A 24,600-nucleotide genomic window follows, 5' to 3' on the forward strand; every position below is an offset into this window, starting at 1 on the left:
GACTGCATCTAAGAGTTGCAAAATTTCTGTTGCATTTTTGATCTGTTGTCCAGCAGAGGTCAGCAGTCCTCTTTCTTTATAAATGGCACCGTGGGCATGCAGAGTGGTGAAGGCATATTTCGAGTCAGTATAAATATTGACTCTTTTCCCTTTAGCCAATTGGAGGGCCCTTATTAGAGCAATCAACTCGGCCCGCTGTGCGGAAGTCCCTGGAGGCAACCCTTTTGCCTCTAGGGTCTCCCCATTGCTATTCACCACTGCATACCCTGCTTTTCTTTCGGAACCAACCACACGACTTGAACCATCTGTGAAAAGCACCCATTCTGGAGTCTGTAGTGGCAGATCTTTGAGATCTGGCCTACTTGAATACACTTCATCCATCACTTCTAAACAATCATGCTGCATCAATTCTCCTTCTTCTACTGGCAACAAGGTAGCTGGGTTTAAAGTGGCACACACTGACAATTTAACCTGTGGATTGTCCACCAACATGCTCTCGTACTTAAGCATCCGGCTATTGGTGAGCCAATGGTGCCCCCTATGTTCCATTAGAGTTACTACAGCATGGGGACACTTTAACATCACAGGTTGCCCTAAGGTCAGCTTGTTTGCTTCTTCTACAAGAACTGCAGCAGCCGCTACAGCTCTCAAGCATGGGGGCCATCCACAGGCCACATTGTCCAGTTGTTTAGACAGATAAGCCACTGGCCGGGGCCAATCGCCCACCAACTGTGTCAATACTCCTACAGCCACTCCTTTCCGTTCTCCTACATACAAGTAGAAAGTTTTGTCCAAATCAGGCAACCCCAAAGCTGGGGCAGACATCAAGGCTTTCTTCAATTGCTCAAATGCATCCTGCTGTTCTGTTCCCCACGTCAAGGGGTCTCCTGACTTCCCTTTCGTGGCCTCATGGAGGGGTTTGGCATATAGTCCGAAATTCGGAATCCATATACGACAAAACCCTGCTGCTCCCAGGAATTCTCTGACCTGCTTGCGAGTTTGGGGGGTAGGGATGGAGCAAATGGCTTCCTTTCGCTCCACCTCTAGCCTCCGAACACCTTTGGCCAAACGAAAACCCAAATACTTCACCTCTTGCTGGACTAGCTGAGCCTTTTTCTTTGAAACTTTGTAACCCTTATCTGCCAAAAACTGCAACAAGGTCTGAGTTCCTTCTAGACATTCTTCTCGACTATCTGCACAGAGGAGAATGTCGTCTACATATTGGAGAATGGTCCATCCTTTGTCATTTTTGACCATTGGCAGCAAGTCCTGCGCCAGGGCTTGTCCAAAAATGGTCGGGGAATTACAGAACCCCTGTGGCAATCTTGACCAAACGAGTTGACCTTTGGCCCCTGTCCCAGGATCCTCCTTTTGAAAGGCAAAAATCTTCTGGCTCTCTTCGGCCAGTCTGATGCAAAAGAAAGCATCTTTGAGGTCCAGGACAGTAAACCATTGGTGATGGGGTGGAATAAGGCTAAGCAGTGTGTATGGGTTTGGAACTACTGGGTGGAGAGGGACTACTAATTTATTTACAGCTCTCAAATCCTGCACAGGGCGGTAGGACCCATCCGGTTTTCTGATTGGCAACAAGGGTGTGTTCCATGGAGACTGGCAAGGAACCAGTATCCCATATCTTTCCAATCTCTCCAAATAGGCCGCAATTCCAACGATCGCCTCCCGAGGGAGCCGATACTGTCGGATTGCCACCGGATTTGCGAAGGGCTTTAATTCAATTATGACTGGTGGAACATCCTTTGCCAACCCCGGAGGGTTATCTTCCGCCCATACCTCTGGGACATTGAATGCTTCCCAGTCAGTTCTTTCTTCCAATACAGAATATAATCTCCACTCTTCCTCCATAGGTAGTTCCAAAGCCATTTTTAACTGCTGTTCTACCAACTGTCTATCCGGACCTGTCCTGAATCCTGCCAACATTGAACCATCTTCCTCAAAAAGCAGAGCAGCTCTCATTTTGCACAAAAGATCTCTTCCCATCAGGGGCACAGGACATTCAGGCATATAAATGAATCTATGCCTGACCAGATGCCTCCCTAGCAAACATTCTCTCTCTGCCAACAAAGGACAAGCTTTTCTTTTTCCTGTAGCCGCTACAATATTTACATCTTCTCCAGTTGGGTGAGACACAGCCGTGTTCACCACCGACTTAGAAGCCCCGGAATCAAGCATAAACTCAACGGATTGATTTCCAACTTTCATATCGACCATTGGCTCCCCTGGTTCAATCCTAACCACTCCATGGCTACCCGGGGATCCGGGAGCCGGTCTGTCCTATTGCTCATACTCATCCTCCTCCCTCACGGAGGCCAATCCATGCACATCTAACGCAGGGTCTACCAATCCAGCTGCAACCGGAGCCCATCTGGGCTGGCCGGCAGCTCCACGGTTCTGCCTTTTCCCTTTCCAATTTCCATTCTGCACTTTTCTATTCTGTCCTTTCTCAAGATCCACTTTGCAATCGGCTGCCCAATGCCCATGCTTGTGACACCTTGCACATTCATTCTTTCCCAGCGGCTTGCCCCCTGGTCCTTTCTTTCCTTGATCTTTTCCTTTCCAGCCCGATCCTCTGGGTCTTTGCGACTGTCCCCCCTGGAACACAGCAGCTATGACCTTGGCCCTGCGAGCCACCGCTGTTTCATCTTTCTTTGCCTGCACAACCTCACGAGACAAGTAAACCTGATTTGCAATTTCCAAAATCCTTTCCAAAGTCAAATGAGCCAAACCAGCATCCTTCTGTAACTTTCTCCGTATGTCTGGGCTACACTGGCTAGAGAAAACACTCTTCAACACTATCTTTCCTGCAGCTTGATCCCTCTGATCATCCATGTCATAGGGAGAGAACTTCTCAAACGCTTCCCTGAGCCTTTCCAGAAATGCGACCGGACTTTCATTCTTTTCCTGCTCCATCTGGTAAATCTTTTTCAAATTTGGGACCCTTGGAACTCCTCTCCTCAAAGCGCGCACAACCAAATTCTGATACAACCTCAGTGCATCCTTACCAGGGCCACCTGGTTCATTCAAATCCCAATGTGGGTCTTCCCTCACTGGGAATACCCTTTCCTGGTACACATCCACAGCATCTATACTACGAGAGGTTGCATGCTCCTTTGCAGCCTCCTGTCTACCCACTTGCGTCAACAATACTCGTTCTTCTGCCGTCAACAAAGCCTCTAACAACTGTTTCAAATCCACCCAGCTAGGATTGTGTGTCTGAATGATACCTTCAACCAGGTTCGCCATGCCTCTCGGATCTTCTGACCAGGCGGGACGGTTCGTCCGCCAGTTGAGAATGTCCGAAGAAGTAAAAGGAACGTGTTGAAACAAAGTCCTAGTCTCAAATCTAGGGCGCCCCTGATCATCTAGGGACAATGGCACAAGTTGCGGCACCTCCCTTATGGGGCACAATGTTGCCTCATCATCACTTGATTCACTATAACAATGGGCTTGCTTCAATTCTACCAGCTTCTGGCGGGCATCTATTTTTGCCTGCCTCTCCGTTCGCTTTATCTCTTCTGAGGGGTAGAGCGGCTGGGGGCTAGAACTCACCGCAGGCTGCTCCTGCTTGGGGGCGCTTGCCGCTGCCGTGAGGTCAAGTCCCCCTACCGCACCTCCCCTTACGTGTGATGTCAGTGGAGTATAGAGGGTAGGTATATACGGGGGAGCCGGCATGGGTTCGTCAGCCGGATTCCCTGAATCTTGGTAGGGGGGAGGTTTGGCAATTTGTCTTCCCCCTCTCTTTCCCATTGGGGTGCCAATTCCCCTTTGGGAATTACCTGAGGCAAGTCCTCTATTCCCCCCAGGCACCACCTCTTCAACCACCATGCATTTGCATTCTCTCAACCAATCAGGTGGTTTCCGTACAATATCATACCAAGCCGAGATGTATTTGGCCTGATCAGGGTGTACCTCACCAACAAATCTATAGACATTCGCAGTCAAAGCAAGATCGAGTGACCCTTCAGGAGGCCACTGGGGAGTGAGGGGGAATGAGGGCCATTCCACCTCACACAGCGAGCGCAACTTGTTTGGCTTCATTCCTTTCTCATATGTGTATTTGGAAAACTTATCAAAATTATCTAACATGCATTGGAGAGGGGTCATCGACCCTTCTGCTCCTTTGGATCTCTTTGATTCTTTCCCACCCATTGTGGTATGTGGAGTCGACCCTGGCCGGCACCCCCAGACGATCAATGGCCAGTAACCGGGAACGCAAGGTCTTCTCCGCCCTCCCACAGGATGCGAAAAGAAAGCACAGAAATAAATTTTTCAATGGAGTATGTCCCCCAGACTGTGGTTGGATCTCCCGTGCACGTCCAGTTAATAGGGCTTGCCTCCTAGACCCGGTTGGATCTCCCTTCCAGGTCTCACCTAGAGCTCTTCCCTTTGGGTTTCTCACGTTTTCCCAAGGGCTTCTAACGGGACCCAGAACAATTCTACAATTTAAAACTCTCCCTCCCCGCAATGCTAAACAACAGCGGTTTAAGAGATATACTTGCCTATCTGGCGTTCTGTCCCGCGGCGGCCGCCTTCCCACGAGCGATGGTTGTCTCCCAACAGGTTGTTTTTGGAGGAGAGTTCACCTTCCCTCGCCTCGGGTGCCACTCAGGGAACCGCTGGTATTTTACCTCGAGAGGCCGTGCACGTCTCAGCGCGGACCGTACGCGGCACCCCGGAAGGGGAGAGTGGACACGCCCTTGCTCCCAAGAGCAGCTCTTAAGCGGTCTACAACGGAACCTTGGCGAAGTACTAGAAATCCCAAAATTTCAAAAATCCCGGACCAGCCCCCAGAAATGAAAGGGGTGATTTTGGGAACTACCCCAATCACTGAAATTACCCGAGTTCGCCAAGCCGCTATGAGACCAATAAAGAGCCCAAAATTAGTTGAGGACAAACACACCTTTATTAGGTAGCTACCGGCTGACAGAGCCACACAGCAATGTGAGGCTGCAAAAGCTGTCGGCCAAGAATGTTTTCATCCCGGCCAATTTATAGGGCAGTTGTTTATCACATTTCAGTTCCTCTTTCTGAACTGGAATTCACTGGAAATCCCCCATTTCAGTTTGTGGTGAGCTAGAGTTTCCTGCGTTGTCAACAAGTCCAGGATATTCTAACCACAACATTTCAGCAGGTGCAAGCAGAAAATATGTAACACATATATATTGCATACATTTCTTAGAATCGGCCCACCACAAGCTTGACCACAACTGAATTATTGCTTAAACATAGAACACATGCTGATAAACAGCAAGTTGCAAATCTTCATAATTCAGAGGGGAGACTGATCCTTTTAATTTCACAGCAGACAGGCAATTCTAAAATGGAGTCACGTTGGCTAAGTGACCCCTTCAGAAAGAGAAAGAGAAGCAGGGAGGCAAAAGTGAATGAAATGATGTACAACAGGAGAAAAGAATGAACATGAATTCAAAGGGGAGGGAGTTTGAAAAATCCAAATTCATGAACAAAACTCATGTTGGATTATACTCTTTGTTAATCCAGTGATCAAGTGATTAACAAAGCAGAGGGAGAAAGATATTGAGGACATCAGACAGAGCTTTTTCCCTGTCCTAGGACACTGCCGAAATACAGCCAGGACAGAGCCCATCAGAGTCCATCACATGACACAGGGCTACTTCTGGTGGGGTTCTGTCCCAGTTCTATCCTGGCTGTGCCTCAGCAGCATGTTAAGAGGCTGCCCTGAGAACACTACTTGTGTTCTCTTGGACTAAACTGGGAACAGCACAGAACGAAGCTGGGGGCAGACGGGAAATACCATGGGATTGTAAGGAGGTGATGCAGGGCATTGTCCAATGGTTTCTCCTGCAGCCCTGTGGATTCCCCGCTATCTCCTGGCTTATGGACCTCCATTTGATGAGGTCCTTACAGACAGAGATAGAAGAGAAAGGCAATAGGAATGGAATATTTTCTAAAACACTCAGTTATCTGCCTAAATTTGATTAATCAAGTTAAAAAACCCCAGAAAAATAGGTTTTATAATTAATATTTTTAGCTGACAGGGCTGAGAGAGGAACTGAATTAGAAGGCTTAATGATTTTTAAATCATGGAGAAAAAGAACTCAAATCTTTTCTAAATCCAACATAGCTCCAGACTACTTTACTATTTGCTTGCTACAGAAAAATTAGGAAAATAAAAACAAAGGCAACACATTTTTTTTACTGACAATCCCTCATCCAAACTACAGAAACTAAAATACTCCTGCTAAAATTTTCTATAGGATTAGGAAGCGGATTTATTTTTCACACTGCCTTCCCTTTTCCATTATCAGAATTTTCAGAGGAATTGAATTTTTTTAAAAAAAATGACAAATAATCTATTTTTGAGCATTCCCAGAAAACTGTATGTTTTGGTAAGCCTACCTATCTCAGGAAATAATTGGACTAGTTTTAAGGTCCCTAATTTTGGCTCTGGATTCAGGCATAGGTCATTGTATGCTGCCCTCTCCTGCTACAATCTAGAAAAGTATGTGTTGAGGGGGGGGGGGAGGGGAATAGATTAATGTTGAACTAAGAGACTCCAACGTAACAGGCACAAGATTTTTCTCAACAGTGGACAAGGTCAGGTATTGAGACAAGAGGGTGGCATTTGTCCAAGCTTTATTTGCATCATAGAAATTCACACTGAACAAAGACTTCCAGAATTTTAGGGCTATATTTCTTAACAAGCAGAAAGGAAGTGTAAGCGAGTGTCACATTCTGTTCCATTATCAGTTATACATGTACCATTTCCAATTTCAATCTAGCTTTTCTATGTCTTTCCCCACCTGCTCTCTCTGTGCCCTTAGCAAATTGGCACACTTCCAGTTCCTGAAAGGACAATCCTTTTTAGAGCTCTGAAGAGCCCAGAGACTTCCCCACCCCCTCATAAAACCGGCAGCCAAACTTGAGTGATGAGATGAGCTAGAAGGAATGATGCACTATGCTAGGAAACTTAAGGAAAGATTGATGGGAGAAAGAGGAGGGTATTCTTTATTCCCCCAGCACTTCTGTGAACTTATTATGGAGATAATCTCACCCTTGGCAACTCCATCAGTTTGTATGATGGTTGGTTTAAGTGATCAGCATATGCAGCTGTCTTTCTGGCTTCTCTTTCCTTTTTCGGGCATCAACTATTTAACATCATTTCTGATTTGGAATATTTTCTTCCCACCATGTCCATTGTAATCCCAGCCACAAAGTGACAGATCATTCAGGCAAGTATTTAAAGGGGTTGGAAACTTGTCCAGAGATGGCATTGTATTCAAAACAACACTCCAGTATCTCAGCATCACAAAGCAGCTGTCAGTCAGGTTAAAACCCAGAAGTATGCAGTGCCACCATTCAGCCTGGACTTTGGGATAAAATCGGGAATCTTGACAGCCTTGTATTTCTCAGAGTGGTAGAGAAAAGTGAAGTTTATTCTAAACTTTTCCAGACTTTTCCAGGCTATACCACAACCCAGTGGAAACCATTTTTTGTTGTTTATTCATTTAGTCATTTCTGATTCTTCATGACCTTATGGACAAGCCCATGCCAGAGCTCCCTACCGGCCATTGCCACCTTCAGCTCTATCAAGGACAAGCCAGCCACTTCAAGGATAACATTCATCCATCTTGCCCTTGGTCGGCCCCTTTCCTTTTTCCTTCCATTTTCCCTAGCATCATTGTCTTCTCCAAGCTAGCCTGTCTTCTCATTTATTTATTCATTTATTTATTGCATTTATATACAACTTTTCTCACCCCTGGGGGGACTCAAAGTGATTCATATCAAATAAATGGCAAAATTCAATGCCTACAAAGACAAGTATCCACTGTTACAGTGATACAGAAATTGTTTTAGATGTCATTGAACCTATATTTAGTTCAATGCATCAATATGAATACAGATACAAAAAACATTGCTATACAATCAAACAAAGGACTGTTACATTCACAGTAAAAATAATATTTTTCTCTTTAAAGATGAATTTACTCCTCTTCTCATGGACAATAATTGTTCTTTAGTTCTTTAATTGTTCCAAATACACAAATTGACTCCTCTTCTTATATATAATTATTGTTCTTATTTCTTTATTATGGATAGTAGACTCCAAAACCACAACCAGTTTCAACTCAAAAGAGTCTTTGTTGTGATGGAGTCTTTGAGTAATGATACTACTAGGTGCACTAGAAGAGGAAGAAAGACTACTTGTGAGCAAGACTCTGATGAGATCCGGGAAATACTTATGGAGCCTACTGATGATGACTCATTTGAGGGCTTTGAGGGGAATGATGGGGTTGAGAATCAGGAGGATGGGATGACAAGTTCAGAGGATGAGATAATGGACTGGACTAAGGTGCGAGAGATCCAGGACATCTTTAGAAAACCCACAAGTAGCGACATGTTTAAGGGTTGGCACAGTGGGGATCCAGCTGGGTCTTGGGGAATTATGGGTTTGGATAAAAGTGGGTTTGGGAAATGGATCACCTTGGCAGTCGGCAAAGTGTTGTTGGGTGTTCGTGTGTCCGTGTGAGCTGTTTGGGAAGACGTGCTTTGGGAAGACTTCTGTGAACTTGCTGTGCTGCATTCTACGCTTTGGCTCTGTGTATGACCTGGACTGGATTTTGTTAATGTGGGATTTGTGTATAGGTAGTGTTTAAATGAAATTTGTGTCTTGTCTGTATTGCATACTGATTGCATCATCTAGATTGTGCTATAGCCTGGAAAGAGTTAATTGCTGAGAAGCTGTGATGACCTAGAGCAGGGGTCCCCAAACTAAGGCCCGGGGACCGGATGTGGCCCATCGAAGCCATTTATCCGGCCCCCACAGCACAAGCACAGAAGGGGGTTGGGCTAAATGGCCCAAGGGGTTTCTTCTTCTCTTACAACCATTATTATTATTATTATTATTATTATTATTATTATTATTATTATTATTATTATTATTAAAATTGAGGCTGGGTGGCCATCTGTCAGGTGTGTTTTGCTTGTGCTTTTGGTACACAAAGGCAGAAAGGGGTTGAATTCAATGGCCCAAGGGGTCTCTTCTAACCCTCTTTATTATTATTGTTGTTATTATTATTATTATTATTATTATTATTATTATTATTATTATTATTATTATTATTATTAACATTGAGGCTGGGAGGCCATCTGTCAGGGTTGCTTTGCTTGTGCTTTGGGTGCACAAAGGCAGAAGGGGGCTGGACTTAGTGGCCCAAGGGCTCTCTTCCAACCCTCTTTGTTGTTGTTGTTGTTGTTGTTGTTGTTGTTATCATCATCATCATCATCATCATCATCATCATCATCAAGACTGTATTTGTTCCTGTTTTGTTTGTTTTTTTACTTCAAAAAGAGGCATATGCAGAGTGCATAGGAATTTGTTCATAGTTTTTTTTTTTAACTCTAGTCTGGCCCTCCAACGGTCTGAGGGACCGTGGACTGGCCCCCTGTTTAAAAAGTTTGGGGACCCCTGACCTAGAGTGTCCAGACACAAGTGTGTGCATTACTGATTACATCAGTTCTGTTCTCTTCTGAGTTGAGTCAAGTCCTGTGTTCATCTGCAAGTCTGTTTGTCTTGATTATTACTGCTTTCAGTAAAACTTGTATATAGTTTTACCATCGTGTCTGATGTCTCTTCGTTCTGCGTTCCACTGACTCCATCCAACTACTGCTGCGCTGCAAAATACTCTGACAGATTTTGTATTGCTGACTTCTCCTTCTCTGACCTGGACCTGATTTCGTATTACTGACTTCTCCTTCTTTGACCTGGATTGGACTCAACGACGTCGACATTGTGTTTGGGTGACTTCAACAGACGTCTTCGGGCCCCTGCTGGTCATCAATTCCTGCCTACTGACATCCTGCTGGGAATTGGAGTGCCTTCTTTGTTGTTTTACAAAGTTTGTTTTTAAACCAGATTATACTCCGGTTAATCTGGTTATTTTCCAGGGTCTGGGGTTTTGTGTTGTTTGCTGGGAATTCTGTGTTTCCCACTGAAGATTAAGTGTTCTGAATCTTTTGAGTTTTTTTTTTTTTTGGACTCCTTTTGGTTGTGAACTAATAAACTGCATTTTTACTAACATCTGGTCTGGCGCTTTAAGGAGTCTGTGTTACAACAGTCTTCATCAGGTGGATTGTAGTCTTTTCTTTAAGTTGTTTTTCTGAGTTTTTTGATATGGATCCTATAGGGAACATATATAGTGGCTACAGGTTATTTACAATGCACATAGTTACATGAGGCATACAAGCTATATAACAAAGATAATGTAAAACTTATACTCACAGAAAGATCTATGTTTTAACATGCATACTCTGCAAGCAGTTTGATTCCAATGCTCCATCCCCAATCATAGACCAGGAGCAACAGGAACATCCTTGGGAGAGTAATGGGCTCTCGGATGTATCTCAATGGATTGTCATTGATGAATGCACTGGGGATGTTGAGGAGGAGGACAACACTTTACACCTACATGATTCACTTCAACAGGAACACTCTTCAGGGGACATACACACTGTCTTGCACAAAAGGGACCCTGTCAATCCTCAAAGGAAACAGGTCTTGGTAGTAGGTGACTCCCTCCTTAGAGGAACGGAAGCCATCATTTCCAGACCGGATGGGATGGCTCGAGAAACATGCTGCCTCCCGGGGGCAAAAATACACCATATCACTCAGAGGCTCAGCAGGCTCCTAAAGCCCCATCACCCTCCCCACCTTATGTTGATTCATGTAGGTACCAATGACACCGCTAGGCATACTTTTCAAAAGATCACAAATGATTTTCGAGCTCTGGGAACAAAGCTAAAACTGTATAATGTACATGTGATCTTTTCATCCCTCCTCCCCGTTGTAGGACATGGCTCTACAAGGGCCGGAAAAATAGTACAGGTCAATAACTGGCTCAGAAAATGGTGTCAAGAGGAGCATTTTGGCTTCCTTGACCATGGTCTACTCTTCCAAGAGGATGGACTACTGGCAAGCGATGGGGTGCATCTCACACAAGTAGGAAAACATCTTTTTGCACACAGACTCACAAACCTCATCAGGCGCACTTTAAACTAAATCCACTGGGGGAGGGGAACAACAGCCTGGCGAACACTATATTACCCACGACCACAGGGAACCGCCGTAAGGCTAAACGGAGGGCTGCACAAACACAGCAAGGACCAAGTACAGAGAGCACAATAATCCCAAATAAACAGTTCGAGGGGAGGTCACAGGGGCTTACATGTCTTTACACTAATGCTCAGAGCATGGGAAATAAGCAAGACGAACTCCAACTCCTAGCACAGCACCACACATACGATGTCATAGGCATCACTGAAACCTGGTGGGATGACTCCCATCACTGGAATTTAACCATTGAGGGCTATAACCTCTTTCACAGAAATAGAACAAAGGGGAGAGGAGGGGGAGTAGCTTTATATGTCAAAAACAGTTACGTTGCAGAAGAAATGCAAGACTGTAATCCGGGAAACCAGCTTGAAAGCATCTGGATAAGAATCAAGGGAACCGGGACTCAAAAAGATCTTGTCGTGGGTGTCTACTACAGACCTCCGAGTCAGGATGAAGGACTTGATGAAGCCTTCTGTCAACAGCTGACCAAACAGGCACAAAGAAGAGATATAGTAGTCATGGGCGATTTCAATTATCCCGATATCTGCTGGAAAACAAACTCAGCCAAGAGTACAAAGTCCAACAAATTCCTCACTTGCCTTGCAGATAATTTTATGGTCCAGAAGGTAGAAGAGGCAACAAGGGGATCAGCAACTCTTGATCTAATCTTAACAAATGTGGAAGACCTGATCAATACAGTTGAAGTGGTTGGATCCTTAGGGGCAAGTGACCATGTGCTCCTGCAGTTTGCAATACAAAGGAATGCTGAAACTAAGACAAGTCAAACACGCATTCTGGACTTTAAGAGAGCTGACTTCCAAAAAATGAAGGAATTACTGAGCGGCATTCCATGGACGCCGATATTAAAAAACAAGGGAGTTAAGGATGGATGGGAGTTTTTCAAAAGTGAAATACTCAAGGCGCAAATGCAAACAGTGCCAACAAAGAAGAAAAATAAGACAAGTGCAAAGAAGCCAGAATGGATGTCCAAAGAACTTCTAACTGAGCTAAAGCTCAAAAGTGACATGCACAAGAAGTGGAAAAGGGGAGAAATCACCAAAGAAGAATTCAAACGTATAGCCAACTCCTGTAGGGAAAAGGTTCGCAAGGCTAAAGCGCAAAATGAGCTCAGGCTTGCCAGGGACATAAAAAACAACAAAAAAGGTTTTTTTGCTTACGTTGGTAGAAAAAGGAAGAAAAAGGAGGCGATAGGGCCACTGCAAGGAGTAGATGGGGTGATGGTGACAGGGGATAGGGAAAAGGCAGAACTGCTTAATGCCTTCTTTGCCTCGGTCTTCTCACAAAAAGAAAGCCATCTTCAACCTCAGCAACATGGAATGGACGAAGGATTGGGGGAAATCCAACCCCAAATAGGGAAACAAGTTGTCCAGGAACACCTGGCCACTCTAAACGAATTCAAGTCCCCAGGGCCAGATCAGCTACATCCAAGAGTATTGAAGGAACTAGCGGAAGTTATTTCAGAACCACTGGCAATCATCTTCGAGAGTTCTTGGAGAACAGGAGAAGTCCCAGCAGATTGGAGGAGGGCGAATGTGGTCCCTATCTTCAAGAAGGGAAAAAAGAACGACCCAAACAATTACCGTCCGGTCAGCCTCACATCAATACCAGGCAAGATTCTGGAAAAGATCATTAAGGAAGTGGTCTGCAAACACTTAGAAACAAATGCGGTCATTGCTAATAGTCAACACGGATTTACCAAAAACAAGTCATGCCAGACTAATCTGATCTCTTTTTTCGATAGAGTTACGAGTTGGGTCGATACAGGGAATGCCGTGGATGTAGCATATCTAGATTTCAGTAAGGCCTTCGACAAAGTCCCCCACGACCTTCTGGCAAACAAACTAGTAAAATGTGGGCTAGACAAAACTACGGTTAGGTGGATCTGTAATTGGCTAAGCGAACGAACCCAAAGGGTGCTCACTAATGCGTCGTCTTCATCATGGAAAGAAGTGACAAGTGGAGTGCCGCAGGGCTCCGTCCTGGGCCCGGTTCTGTTCAACATCTTTATTAACGACTTAGACGAAGGGTTAGAAGGCACGATCATCAAGTTTGCAGATGACACCAAACTCGGAGGGATAGCTAACACTCCAGAAGACAGGAGCAGAATTCAAAACGATCTTGACAGACTAGAGAGATGGGCCGAAACTAACAAAATGAAGTTCAACAGGGACAAATGCAAGATACTTCACTTCGGCAGAAAAAATGGAAATCAAAGATACAGAATGGGGGACGCCTGGCTTGACAGCAGTGTGTGCGAAAAAGATCTTGGAGTCCTCGTGGACAACAAGTTAAACATGAGCCTACAATGTGATGCGGCAGCTAAAAAAGCCAATGGGATTTTGGCCTGCATCAATAGGGGAATAACGTCTAGATCCAGGGAAGTCATGCTCCCCCTCTATTCTGCCTTGGTCAGACCACACCTGGAATACTGTGTCCAGTTTTGGGCACCGCAGATGAAGGGAGATGCTGACAAGCTGGAAAGCGTCCAGAGGAGGGCAACTAAAATGATTAAGGGTCTGGAGAACAAGCCCTATGAGGAGAGGCTTAAAGAGCTGGGCATGTTTAGCCTGCAGAAGAGAAGGCTGAGAGGAGACATGATAGCCATGTACAAATATGTGAGGGGAAGTCATAGGGAGGAGGGAGCAAGCTTATTTTCTGCTGCCCTGCAGACTAGGACACGGAACAATGGCTTCAAACTACAGGAAAGGAGATTCCACCTGAACATCAGGAAGAACTTCCTCACTGTGAGGGCTGTTCGGCAGTGGAACTCTCTCCCCCGGGCCGTGGTGGAGGCTCCTTCTTTGGAGGCTTTTAAGCAGAGGCTGGATGGCCATCTGTCGGGGGTGCTTTGAATGCGATTTCCTGCTTCTTAGCGGGGGGTTGGACTAGATGGCCCTTGAGGTCTCTTCCAACTCTACTATTCTATGATTCTATGATTCTATGTATGAAGCTGAGTAACTAATCTCACTGTTAATATGGGAATGCCTCACATACAATAAAACAATATATCACACATTTAAAACAATTACATATGGCTATTAGACCATTAAAAACTAAAAACCATCCAACATAAACAAAAAGCATTTGAACATTGTGCTGATCCCGAGGTTGTCATCCGTCTGCTCCATTATTGCTGTCATTCACAAAATGCTTGTTTGTATAACCAAATGTTTAGTTGTTTTCTAGACACCAGAAGGTAAGGGGTCGATCTAATCTCACTGGGAAGAGAGTTCCACAACCAAGGGGCCACTACCAAGAAGGCCCTGTCTCTCGTCCCGACCAATTGCATCTACAATGGTGGTGGGACTGAGAGCAGGACCTCCCCAGCTGATCTTAATGCTTAGAGATGTAAGAAAGTGTCACGACCCAGGCTGCAGAGCACCAATAACCATACACAGAGGCCAGAATCTATCTAATATCTTTATTAAGGAAATATATAAAGTTAATAAAAACAAGTATAGGAAATAGTCCAGAAGTAGACCTTTCAGGAAAGGTCAAGATTAGTCCAAAGAAGCAATGTCCAATATGAAATATTAAGGTCCAAAGTTGTAATCCAATAACCGAAACACTCACTTGCCAAGCAAGTGAGGGGATATGACAAGGTCCTTTAGTCCATGAACTTGAGCAAGGCTGGGAAATAACTTGATTCTTGGAACACAAAGCTTGATTCAAGGCAACAAGGAAACGAGGAGCAAGAACAAGATCCGTGGCAATTACTTGGCGAGGTCCGGGAAAACAAGGCAAGATCCGGGGAGAAAACAAGGCTGAGAACGAAGGCTTGGAACAGGAACAAAGGCTTGAGAGCAGGAGTAGCTGTCCACACACGCTGCTCCGGTAGCTGACGAATTGACTCCGCAAGATTCCTTCGGGAGCAAGGAACCTAAATAGGCCTCGTTTTCCCACCAGAGAACACTTCTCTGGGGAATCAGAAACGAAAGTCAATCTCTGTGTCCAGATGTATGACTCCCTAAAATTTCTCATGGGAGCAGGCTTAATCATCTGAATGCTTTGCTGCAATTCTCAAACTCCTGCGATTAGCCTGCTGCACTCCTTTTTGCTGGAGATAATAATTACGGCGCGAAAAAGGGGGAGAACTCGACTCAGGGCTTGTTTGGCAGATTTCTGGAAGACAAGCCTCCTGCAGGTGCAAAGGCTCAACTTCTGGCTGAAATGGTTCCTTTTCTGGCTGAAATGGTGGAAAACCCAAGTTTTCCTCTTCATCAGTCACAACAGCACTAGGAATGGGACTACATGGCCCATGAGTCATCACAGAAAGAATGCCATCCAAGTCCTAGCTAAACTTTCTGTCTTCTTTGTTGGAGCTTGCAACTTTTGCATACGTGTACTCAGTAGGAGTTAAATTGCATGCCACTCTCTAAGTGTTTAGGCAGATCATGCTTATGGTTAACTTTGTTTTTACATTTTTGTTCACATCAATTGACTAGTGACTTCCCCTAGTCTTTTTATGTGGCCAAAGTATTTCATCTTTGCTTTTAATATCCTTCCCTCCAGTTAGCAGTTGGGCTTTATTTCCTGGAGTGAGGATTAGTTTGATCTTCTTGCTGTCCAAGGCACTCTCAGAATTTTCCTCGAACACCACAGTTCAAAAGTGTCTATCTACCTTTGCTCAGCCTTCTTTATGGTCCAGCTCTCACATCCATAGGTTACTATGGGGAATACCATTGCTTTAAATATGCGGGTCTTCGTTGCCAGTGTGATGTCTCTATTGCTGCTTTGCAAAATGCAGTCATAGAATCATAGAATCATAGAATAGTAGAGTTGGAAGAGACCTCATGGGCCATCCAGTCCAACCCCCTGCCAAGAAGCAGGAAATCTCATTCAAAGCACCCCCGACAGATGGCCATCCAGCCTCTGCTTAAAAGCCTCCAAAGAAGGAGCCTCCACCACAGTCCGGGGGAGAGAGTTCCACTGCCGAACAGCTCTCACAGTCAGGAAGTTCTTCCTGATGTTCAGGTGGAATCTCCTTTCCTGTGGTTTGAAGCCATTGTTCCGTGTCCTAGTCTGCAGGGCAGCAGAAAACAATCTTGCTCCCTCCTCCCTATGACTTCCTCTCACATATTTGTACATGGCTATCATGTCACATATATCATTACACCATTAAGCACATTCTTCAAAATCAACTGAGGATGGGAGCAGGGAAAGAGTGTCCTTTGTAGAACTACAGCACACCATGACATCTTGCAAAACCTCAGTAGGGAAGGCTGATGCATAATTTTATATTCTGTGGAATGCTGCAGCCAGGCAACCAGGCTTGGAGATGGAGGTTGTGATTCCACACTAAGTTATCTTGAATGCTAAATGGGAGCTATTGAAGAGGGAAGAATTTGAGAGCTGGAGAGAAACAAGAGACAGAATCAGGGGGAGAGGAAAAAAGAAGAATGCCAGCAGAGAACTCAAAATTCCTACTGGGCAATTAGCGCTTGAGAGGCAGCTGCAGTTTGAAATTGACTAGGGAGTCATGGAAACCTGGCACATTCTTAGGCCTGCTTTTGTGTTTTCCTTAAGCACTCAGAACAGATTTGCCAGTAAGAGTATAGTAAATTACTCATGGGGCGTTTTTTTTAATATATATATATAAAACCCTTTGTAAGATGCAAGAAATCTGAATGCAGGAATCAAATTCAACCAAAACCTTTTTCTCCAAGTGACCATGGGTCCCACATTTCCAGTCCAGACATCCAACACTTAGAGCAAGTGCAATTCTATCTCAAAAAAAAAAAAACCATACAAATGTCTTGTCAGTTAATCTAAGATGCATGATTCAGTCTTTTTCTAGATGCAGGGAAGGATAACTGCTCTCTAAAAACATTGTTGCTTGGCAATGGATCATTATTTTTCATCATAGAATCATAGAATCATAGAATAGTAGAGTTGGAAGAGACCACATGGGCCATCTAGTCCAACCCCCTGCTAAGAAGCAGGAAATCGCATTCAAAGCACCCCCGACATCATCTTAACAGGTGAGGCTAGGAACCTGTGATTTTTTTTTAGTAATGTGACCACCTTGAACATGATAATCAAACTTTGCTTTAAAAAGCTATTGGTTTCAGAATGATGTGACAGAGATGTAAGAAATAATGGCATCAAAGTCCTAGCTAAACTTTCTGTCTTTGTTAGAGCTTGCAACTTTTGCATGTCTGTACTCAGTAGGAGTTAAATTGTATGCCACTCTCTAGGTGTTTAGGCAGATCATGTTTATAGTTAACTTTGCTTTTGTGTTTTTGTTCACACCCACTGACTAGTGAATTCCTACATCACACAGACTTTTCTGGAGTCTGATATGCTTTCACATCTCTCTCCCTCCATGCCAGCCTGTCTTCCATGAAACATGCATGATCATGCTCCAGTCTCCTGATATCATGTAGTACTTTTTCTTTTCTTAACCTTTCATTGAGAAAATTAACCTGTGTGGCTTTCAACTGTATATAATACATATTTTTTCCTATCTGTTGTTAATTTTTAATTCCAAAACGTAATCTACTTTGTGGATAGCCCTCGTAATTTCTGTTGTGCTTTATGTCTTTCAGCCATAGTCTGTAATTCTTTCTGGTAGATATCTTGTTTTTGAGATATTTTTTTGTATCGCTCTAAAAACATCTATTAAGCCAATTTCTTCAGTTTCTGGGGGTCTCCTTGATAGGCCATTATTATCTTTTATCTCTTTGTCCCCTTTCATCTTTGGAGTAGTCATAATTGACAGTTAAAGTTCACTTTCCACCTCTTATTCTTCTTGGTCCCTTTATTTGGTTTCTAAGTTTTTCTGTCACTCTGTCTTTTTTTTTTCTTTCTAGTCTTTCTGTGATTTAATCCTTTCTCTATGGTATTCCCACAGACTTATATCACATCCATCAGTTGTCAGGCGTCCAGTCACTCTGTCTCTGGTCTTGTTGGTCATCCTGCTTTTGTTTACTTCCACCGTTCCAATCCTTGCCTTCTTCCGCCCTCTGCATTCTTTATGTAGGCATTGAATGTGTGCCTATTACTATGTTGGAAGCTGGCCTGAGTCCCCATGGGGAGATAGGGAAGGGTACAAATGAAGTTGTTATTTATTATTTTATTATGACACAGCAAACAAGATAGATATGCTGGATTTCATATCACAAAATCACAAGTCGAACACTTCCCAAGTGTCTAGGACTGTGTGATGTATTTTCGGATGATGCGCGCAGATCCCAGCAGGGTGGCCTTTTGCAGCTGGCAGATCGTAATTTTGTCAATGTCTATTGTTTCCAAATGCCGGCCGAGATCTTTTGGCACGGCACCCAATGTGCCCATCACCACCGGGACCACCTGCACTGGTTTCTGCCAGAGTCTTTGAAGTTCAATCTTGAGGTCCTGGTAGCGGCTGAGTTTTTCCTGTTTTTCGTCAATGCGACTGTCACCTGGGATGGCGACATCAATGATCCAAACCTTTTTCTTTTCCACAACGGTGATGTCTGGTGTGTTGTGTTCCAGAACTTCATCAGTCTGGATTCGGAAGTCCCACAGTATCTTTGCGTGCTCATTCTCCAATACTTTTGCAGGTTTGTGATCCCACCAGTTCTTTGCTGCTGGCAGGTGGTACTTGAGGCATAAGTTCCAATGAATCATTTGGGCCACATAGTTGTGCCTCTGTTTGTAGTCTGTCTGTGCAATTTTCTTACAGCAGCTGAGGATATGATCAATGGTTTCGTCGGTTTCCTTGCACAGTCTGCATTTTGGGTCATCAGCTGATTTTTCGATCTTGGCCTTGATTGCATTTGTTCTGATGGCTTGCTCCTGGGCTGCAAGGATCAGGCCTTCTGTCTCCTTCTTCAGGGTCCCATTCGTGAGCCAGAGCCAGGTCTTCTCCTTATCAGCTTTTCCTTCAATTTTGTCAAGGAACTTCCCATGCAATGTTTTGTTGTGCCAGCTGGCAGCTCTAGTTTGTAGTGTGGCTTTCTTGTACTGGTTTTTTGTCTGCTGTGCTTTGAGGAGTTTCTGATTTTTGACTTCAATCAAAGCAGGTTCTTCACTTTGCTTTACATATTCTGCCAGGGCATGTTCTTCTTCTTTGACTGCTTGTTTTACTTGTAAGAGTCCTCTGCCCCCTGATCTTCTAGGCAGATATAGCCGGTCAACATCACTGCGAGGGTGCAGTGAATGATGAATGGTCACGAGTTTTCTTGTTTTTCTGTCCAAATTGTCCAGTTCCATCTGTGTCCAGTTTATGATGCCAGCAGTATATCTTATGACAGGTATGGCCCAGGTGTTTATGGCCTTGATGGTTTTGCCTCCATTGAGCTTGCTTTTGAGAATTTTTCTGACCCTTTGTGTGTATTCTTTACTGACCACAGTCTTCACATGTTCATGCTTGATGTTGTCCAGCTGTAATATGCCCAGATATTTATAGGCCTCTGGCTGGTGACACTTTATTGTTTGGCCATTAGGCATATTTATGCCCTCACTTTCAATGATTTTTCCCTTCTTCAATGCCAGTGTCGAACAGTTATCCAAGCCAAACTCCATGCTGATCAGTGCTAAAAATTCGGACAGTGTTAGTCAGAGACTGGATTTCAATTTCTGTTTTTCCATACAGCTTCAGGTCATCCATGTACATCAGATGCGAAATTTTGTGAGAATTCTTAGATGTTTGATAGCCGAGATTTGTTTTTTGTAAGATTGTTGACAGAGGGATCATGGCAATAATGAAAAGCAGAGGGGACAATGAGTCTCCCTGGAAAATTCCTCTCCTGATGTTGACAAGTCCATAGCTTTCATTTCCAACAAACAGTTCAGTTTTCCAGTGCTCCATCATGTTTTCAATGAAAGTGCCAACGTTTTTACTAATCCCGATGGCGTCCAGGCACTTGATGATCCAGCTGTGTGGGAGTGAGTCAAAGGCCTTTTTGTAGTCAATCCACGTCATGTGAAGATTAGCTTTTCAGCTTTTACATTTCTCCAGAATCATTTTGTCAATCAATAACTGGTCTTTTGTGCCCCTGCTTTTCCGTTTGTGTTCATCTGGCAAGATGTTTTTTTCTTCAAGATAGTCTTGAATTCTATCAGCTATGATGCCAGTCAGTAGTTTAAACATAGTGGGCAGACACGTTATTGGCCTGTAGTTTCCTGGTGCTGCTCCTTTTGCTGGATCCTTTTGTATCAGGTAAGTTCTTTCAGTTGTTAGCCATTCACTTATTATTATTATTATTATTATTATTATTATTATTATTATGCTATTGTTAATACCATATTGTTTTTGTTGACCCTACCTTTCCACTTACAGAGCTAGTTTACTGTTTTTCTTTGACATACGGCAAATATTGAAAAACCTTTTACCTACTGATGCCTCAATATAATTTCATTGGGATCTATTTTCATTTTGAAATTTACCAGTAGCTGCTGCATTTTCCACCCTCGGCTTATACTCAAGTCAATAAGTTTCCCCAGTTCTTTGTGGTAAAATTAGGTGCCTCGGCTTATATTAGGATCGGCTTATACTCGAGTATATATGGTAAATGGGGTCCAAAGAGGAGATGGTGGCACTGCTATTCCCTCCTGCCTGGGCTGGCTGTAGGGACTGCCCACTGGGATTGTGCATGAGCTCCTTGTGTTTCAAAAAGATGTCATGGGATTTTGGAGAGGGAAGGGGGTATTCCCACATTAATGCTACTGACATCCTTTTGAAATGCCAGGAGCTCTGTAGAAGCCTTGTGCTTCAGTTCAGGCTTTGAACATAAATTTTTAGGGCTAAATGGGGGCCAAGAGACCATTGACCATACCTCCCATGCTGATTGCAAATCAGCACAGGTGGGGAAATGTGGTTTCAGCTCCCTATTTCACTACCAAATTTGAGTGAAATCAGTGTTTTAAATGCTGATTTCACTCGAATTTGGGACACTGTAGAAAGGCCCTCAGTCTGTGAGGAGGAGTGTAATTTAATTCAAAACTGGACTGGTAGACAGACTACCAGTCCAGTCCACCTAAGGCTCTCCAGGTGTTTTGGACTTTAGCTCCCAGAATTCATGACCATTAGACGAGCTGACTTGGACTTCTGGATGTTGAGGTCCCAAACACCTGGCAGGCTACAGGTTGTTCAGACCTGCTTTACAATGACAGGTCATATCCATAGGTATTACAGACCAGAATAGATATAGAGGATACAATAGGTGGAGAAACATACACTCAAGAAACCAAAAACCCCAGATATTAAACACACATCAAATATCACACACACACACACACACACACACACACACTTTGTTGTTGTTTAGTTCTGAATCTCATCCTATCATGCTTAGCTTTTTAAATCCCGTTTATTTCCTTGGCTGCATTTGTAGGCATATAGACATGAGAGGCCATATATACTTCTCCTCCCTGGTTTTCCAGCTGTATTTCCTTGAAAATTTGAAGGTTCCACTTCCACTACTTTGCTTCACCATCTGTCACATGCAAAAGCACGTGGCTCAGTACTAGCCCTAGGCCTTTGCTTCCATCTCTCACAGAATTTTATTTGAAAGCTCTCTTGACTAGGTTTGAAAGGTTTCTGCTAAACACATTCCTCACAGTCCTCATGAGAAACATCCCATCTCCTTCCAAAGGTCTTTCATTTTCATCTATAGTCAAAAACACTACACGCACCTTTCCCAGTGACAGCTTCTGTATAATTACCAATTTACTTCCAGTATCTAACTTTACTCAGATTCTGATTTTCAACTGGAAGAAACTATGAAAATACTATCCAAGTCCCAGAGCTTCACTGAATGCCAAAATCTTCCATTTTTCTTAGTGCTAAAAGCTTTGGAGAGTAATTCAAGATTCATCCTGGATGTATCATTAATTTTCACCTGGATCAGAATAAGTAGAAAAGAGTCTGTGTGGCTTTGATCAGTTTTGGAAAGATTTTTGTCACATCTTGTATACATGCTTCAGGAAAGCAACAGGAAAACCTCTTAAATCTATTCCTTGTTGCCTCCATCCTTTACAGTAGGCAGCTACTACCATGCACCTTCTTCTTTGTAGAGTATATAGCAGTGTTTCTTTTTCAGATGACCTAAGCCAAAATCTTGGTGCCAGTTGCATTCCTTCAATGACATGGCATTTCCACAGGGTCTTCTGATCCTGGATATCACATCTCTCACCTAAAATGATATCCTCCTGGATAAGCTGGAGTGCAGAGAAACATGCTTTGACTTCTGCATTTTCCCCACAGAAACAGTATTTATTTTGTTTTTTTGCAAAACAAAACAAACTAATTGAGGCCATATCTACAAAATAGTGGGGACTCAACTCTCAGCTGCTACAGGGAGTCCAGATGATGCATGGCTGAATTTGCAGCAAGAATGCTACATCCAGTAATTAATGTGAGTCAAAAAGAATTTGGGTTTATTCCAGAGCTTCCAGAAAGCTCTGGAGTAATAATGGAGTTTAGTAATTGTGAACAGCTGAACTGGGCTAAATTTGGCTTGATCCTTTGTCCACACCTCCAATGGATCTACAGTCTCATCATTGCCCACAAGCAACTTTTTCTGAGCAGCTTGCTGGTGATTCCACTTTTGGTAAGGCCACAGCAAAGCACCCAGCCATGTGATCAGAAATGCACCATCACCAGCAAACCTCTGGGAGGGAGTTGCTTGTGGGCTGCAGTGCACCAGTGGTGGTGGTAAATCCAATGTACAATCGGCTTGGGTGACAGTGTGGATGACAAAAGGACTCCAGGGGTGATCCTGGGCTGCATTGGGGAAGCTCCAGAGTTGGTTACCCAAGATTACTCAGATCAATGTAGACACTGCCTGAGATCTCACATTAAGCAGGTAGGACATAATGCTCTGCCCATGAAGTTTCATATTTCCCAATCCTTTTTTAAAAAAATTATGTGCATGGGAATGTTGTCTACCCTCTTGCCCTACTCAAAAACTCACTCTAAACACATTTCAATCTCTAGCAGGAGCCATTACTGCTGTTGCTTACCAGTGAGTGTGAGCAGATTGGAATCAAGTCAAATAATAAAGAACTGACTTGCCTTGGCTAAAAGTAGGAAGGAAGACGAAGTGCACCTTCACCTCACTTCGCCACAGAGCTCCATTATTTGGACTGGTTAATTATCTGATAGTTATAATTCCTTCTGAGCTCTGAAAGACTATCTGATCCTGCCATACAAGAATCCATCTCTAAAGCACACCTAAGTAATGACCGTTCTTACCTCTGTTTAAAATTTCCAGTGAAGGAGAATCGATTTTCTCAATCAGGGTCCATCCATAGCAAAAAAAAAAAGTGTCTGTGTGGACAAAGGATAGCAGTAGGAAGTCAGTGGATAAGAGAATTCTTGATGTGTGGTGTCTTGTTTGTGTCACAAAGCAGACAGGCAACTTATAATATTGTGTCTGATCTTTTTAGAAATCCTATCTCAGAGAAGATCCATCTCATTGGCCTCTCAGTTTGCCCAAATCTCTGGGGACCTCATGCTATATCTGGATGCACCAACTTAGCTTCTGGCCACACCACAGCTAAAAATACAAATAAAATCTCACCCCTAGCATGGCCAGGCATAAGGCACCTTGTAAGTGGGGACATGCAAAGTTTTGGCTGGTTTTTGGATTACCAAATGAAATGTTTCTATGGGTAATCCAGTAGAGGCCTTTATCCTCATTTTGCTGTTGTTCATATAGTTTGGAAGATTTTAATTACTATTCTATTATTTCCTTCTTAATTGAAATTTTTTTAATACACTTGCACACACTTATTTTGAAATACCAATCCAACAAAGTAAAGACAGATATGTGCATCTTTGAAATAGAAGAAACATTTGTTTTTCCAACAGTGTGTTGATTTCATTCCTACAATTCATGAGTTACTAGGCTACAGTTGTTCACAGACTACATTTAATTCAAAGATCTGAAATACCATTTTATTAATCATCCTTAAACACACTGAGGACTGACATACCGTTACTGGGGTATATATGTATATTCCACTTTTAAGTATTCAGATTTTTGTGTGTTCTTAGCTAAAACATTAGAAAAGGTTATCGGAATGAATCTTCAGTTTTGAGGAACCTATGTTGTGTGTACCTAGTTGTTGCCTATTGGCTTAAGGTGATCCCATGATTTTAACAGGGTTTTCTAAACAAGGCATACTCAGAGAGGGGTTTCTAACCAGGGCTAATCCTGTTTAACTTCCCAAAAACAGATGGAATATAGTGCCATTAGAGTACTTTGACCTTGAGGATTATACTAAGTATATAATCTAACTGTTAAATGTCTGCTTCCAGTGGTTTTGGAAAAGAAATGATGCCAGTAACACTAGGGGTATGATAAACTCTTAGCTTAGATTTTATTGTTTCTCTAAATCCCACCTATATTTTGACCAGGCCTTTGTTCATCTCACTTTAGTATATAAATGTGTGTCTGTGTGCATTTAAGTTGCCTGTCAACTTATGGCAACCCCATTAATTTCCCAGGGTTTTCTTAGGCAAGGAATACTCAGAAGTGATT

General features: G+C 43.4%; 1 protein-coding gene across 1 annotated transcript; it reads right to left on the reverse strand.

Annotated features, from left to right (window-relative positions):
• Nucleotides 1-2,287: 2,287 nt before the first annotated feature.
• Nucleotides 2,288-23,636, reverse strand: LOC134296135 (uncharacterized). The gene is made up of 2 exons (XM_062970262.1): nt 23,310-23,636; nt 2,288-10,175 (listed from the first exon to the last, which is right to left on the reverse strand). Exon 2 carries the CDS (start codon nt 4,162-4,164, stop codon nt 2,290-2,292), a length of 1,875 nt encoding a protein of 624 aa, XP_062826332.1. The 5' UTR covers nt 4,165-10,175; nt 23,310-23,636; the 3' UTR covers nt 2,288-2,289.
• Between the last annotated feature and the right edge of the window lie 964 nt (nt 23,637-24,600).

This window comes from Anolis carolinensis, chromosome 2, assembly GCF_035594765.1.
Source record: "Anolis carolinensis isolate JA03-04 chromosome 2, rAnoCar3.1.pri, whole genome shotgun sequence".
NCBI classification, from domain to species: domain Eukaryota; kingdom Metazoa; phylum Chordata; class Lepidosauria; order Squamata; family Dactyloidae; genus Anolis; species Anolis carolinensis.

Coding starts and splice junctions, on each gene's coding strand:
- LOC134296135 (XM_062970262.1), bottom strand. CDS start 4,164: ATGGGTGGGAAAGAATCAAAGAGATCCAAAGGAGCAGAAGGGTCGATG.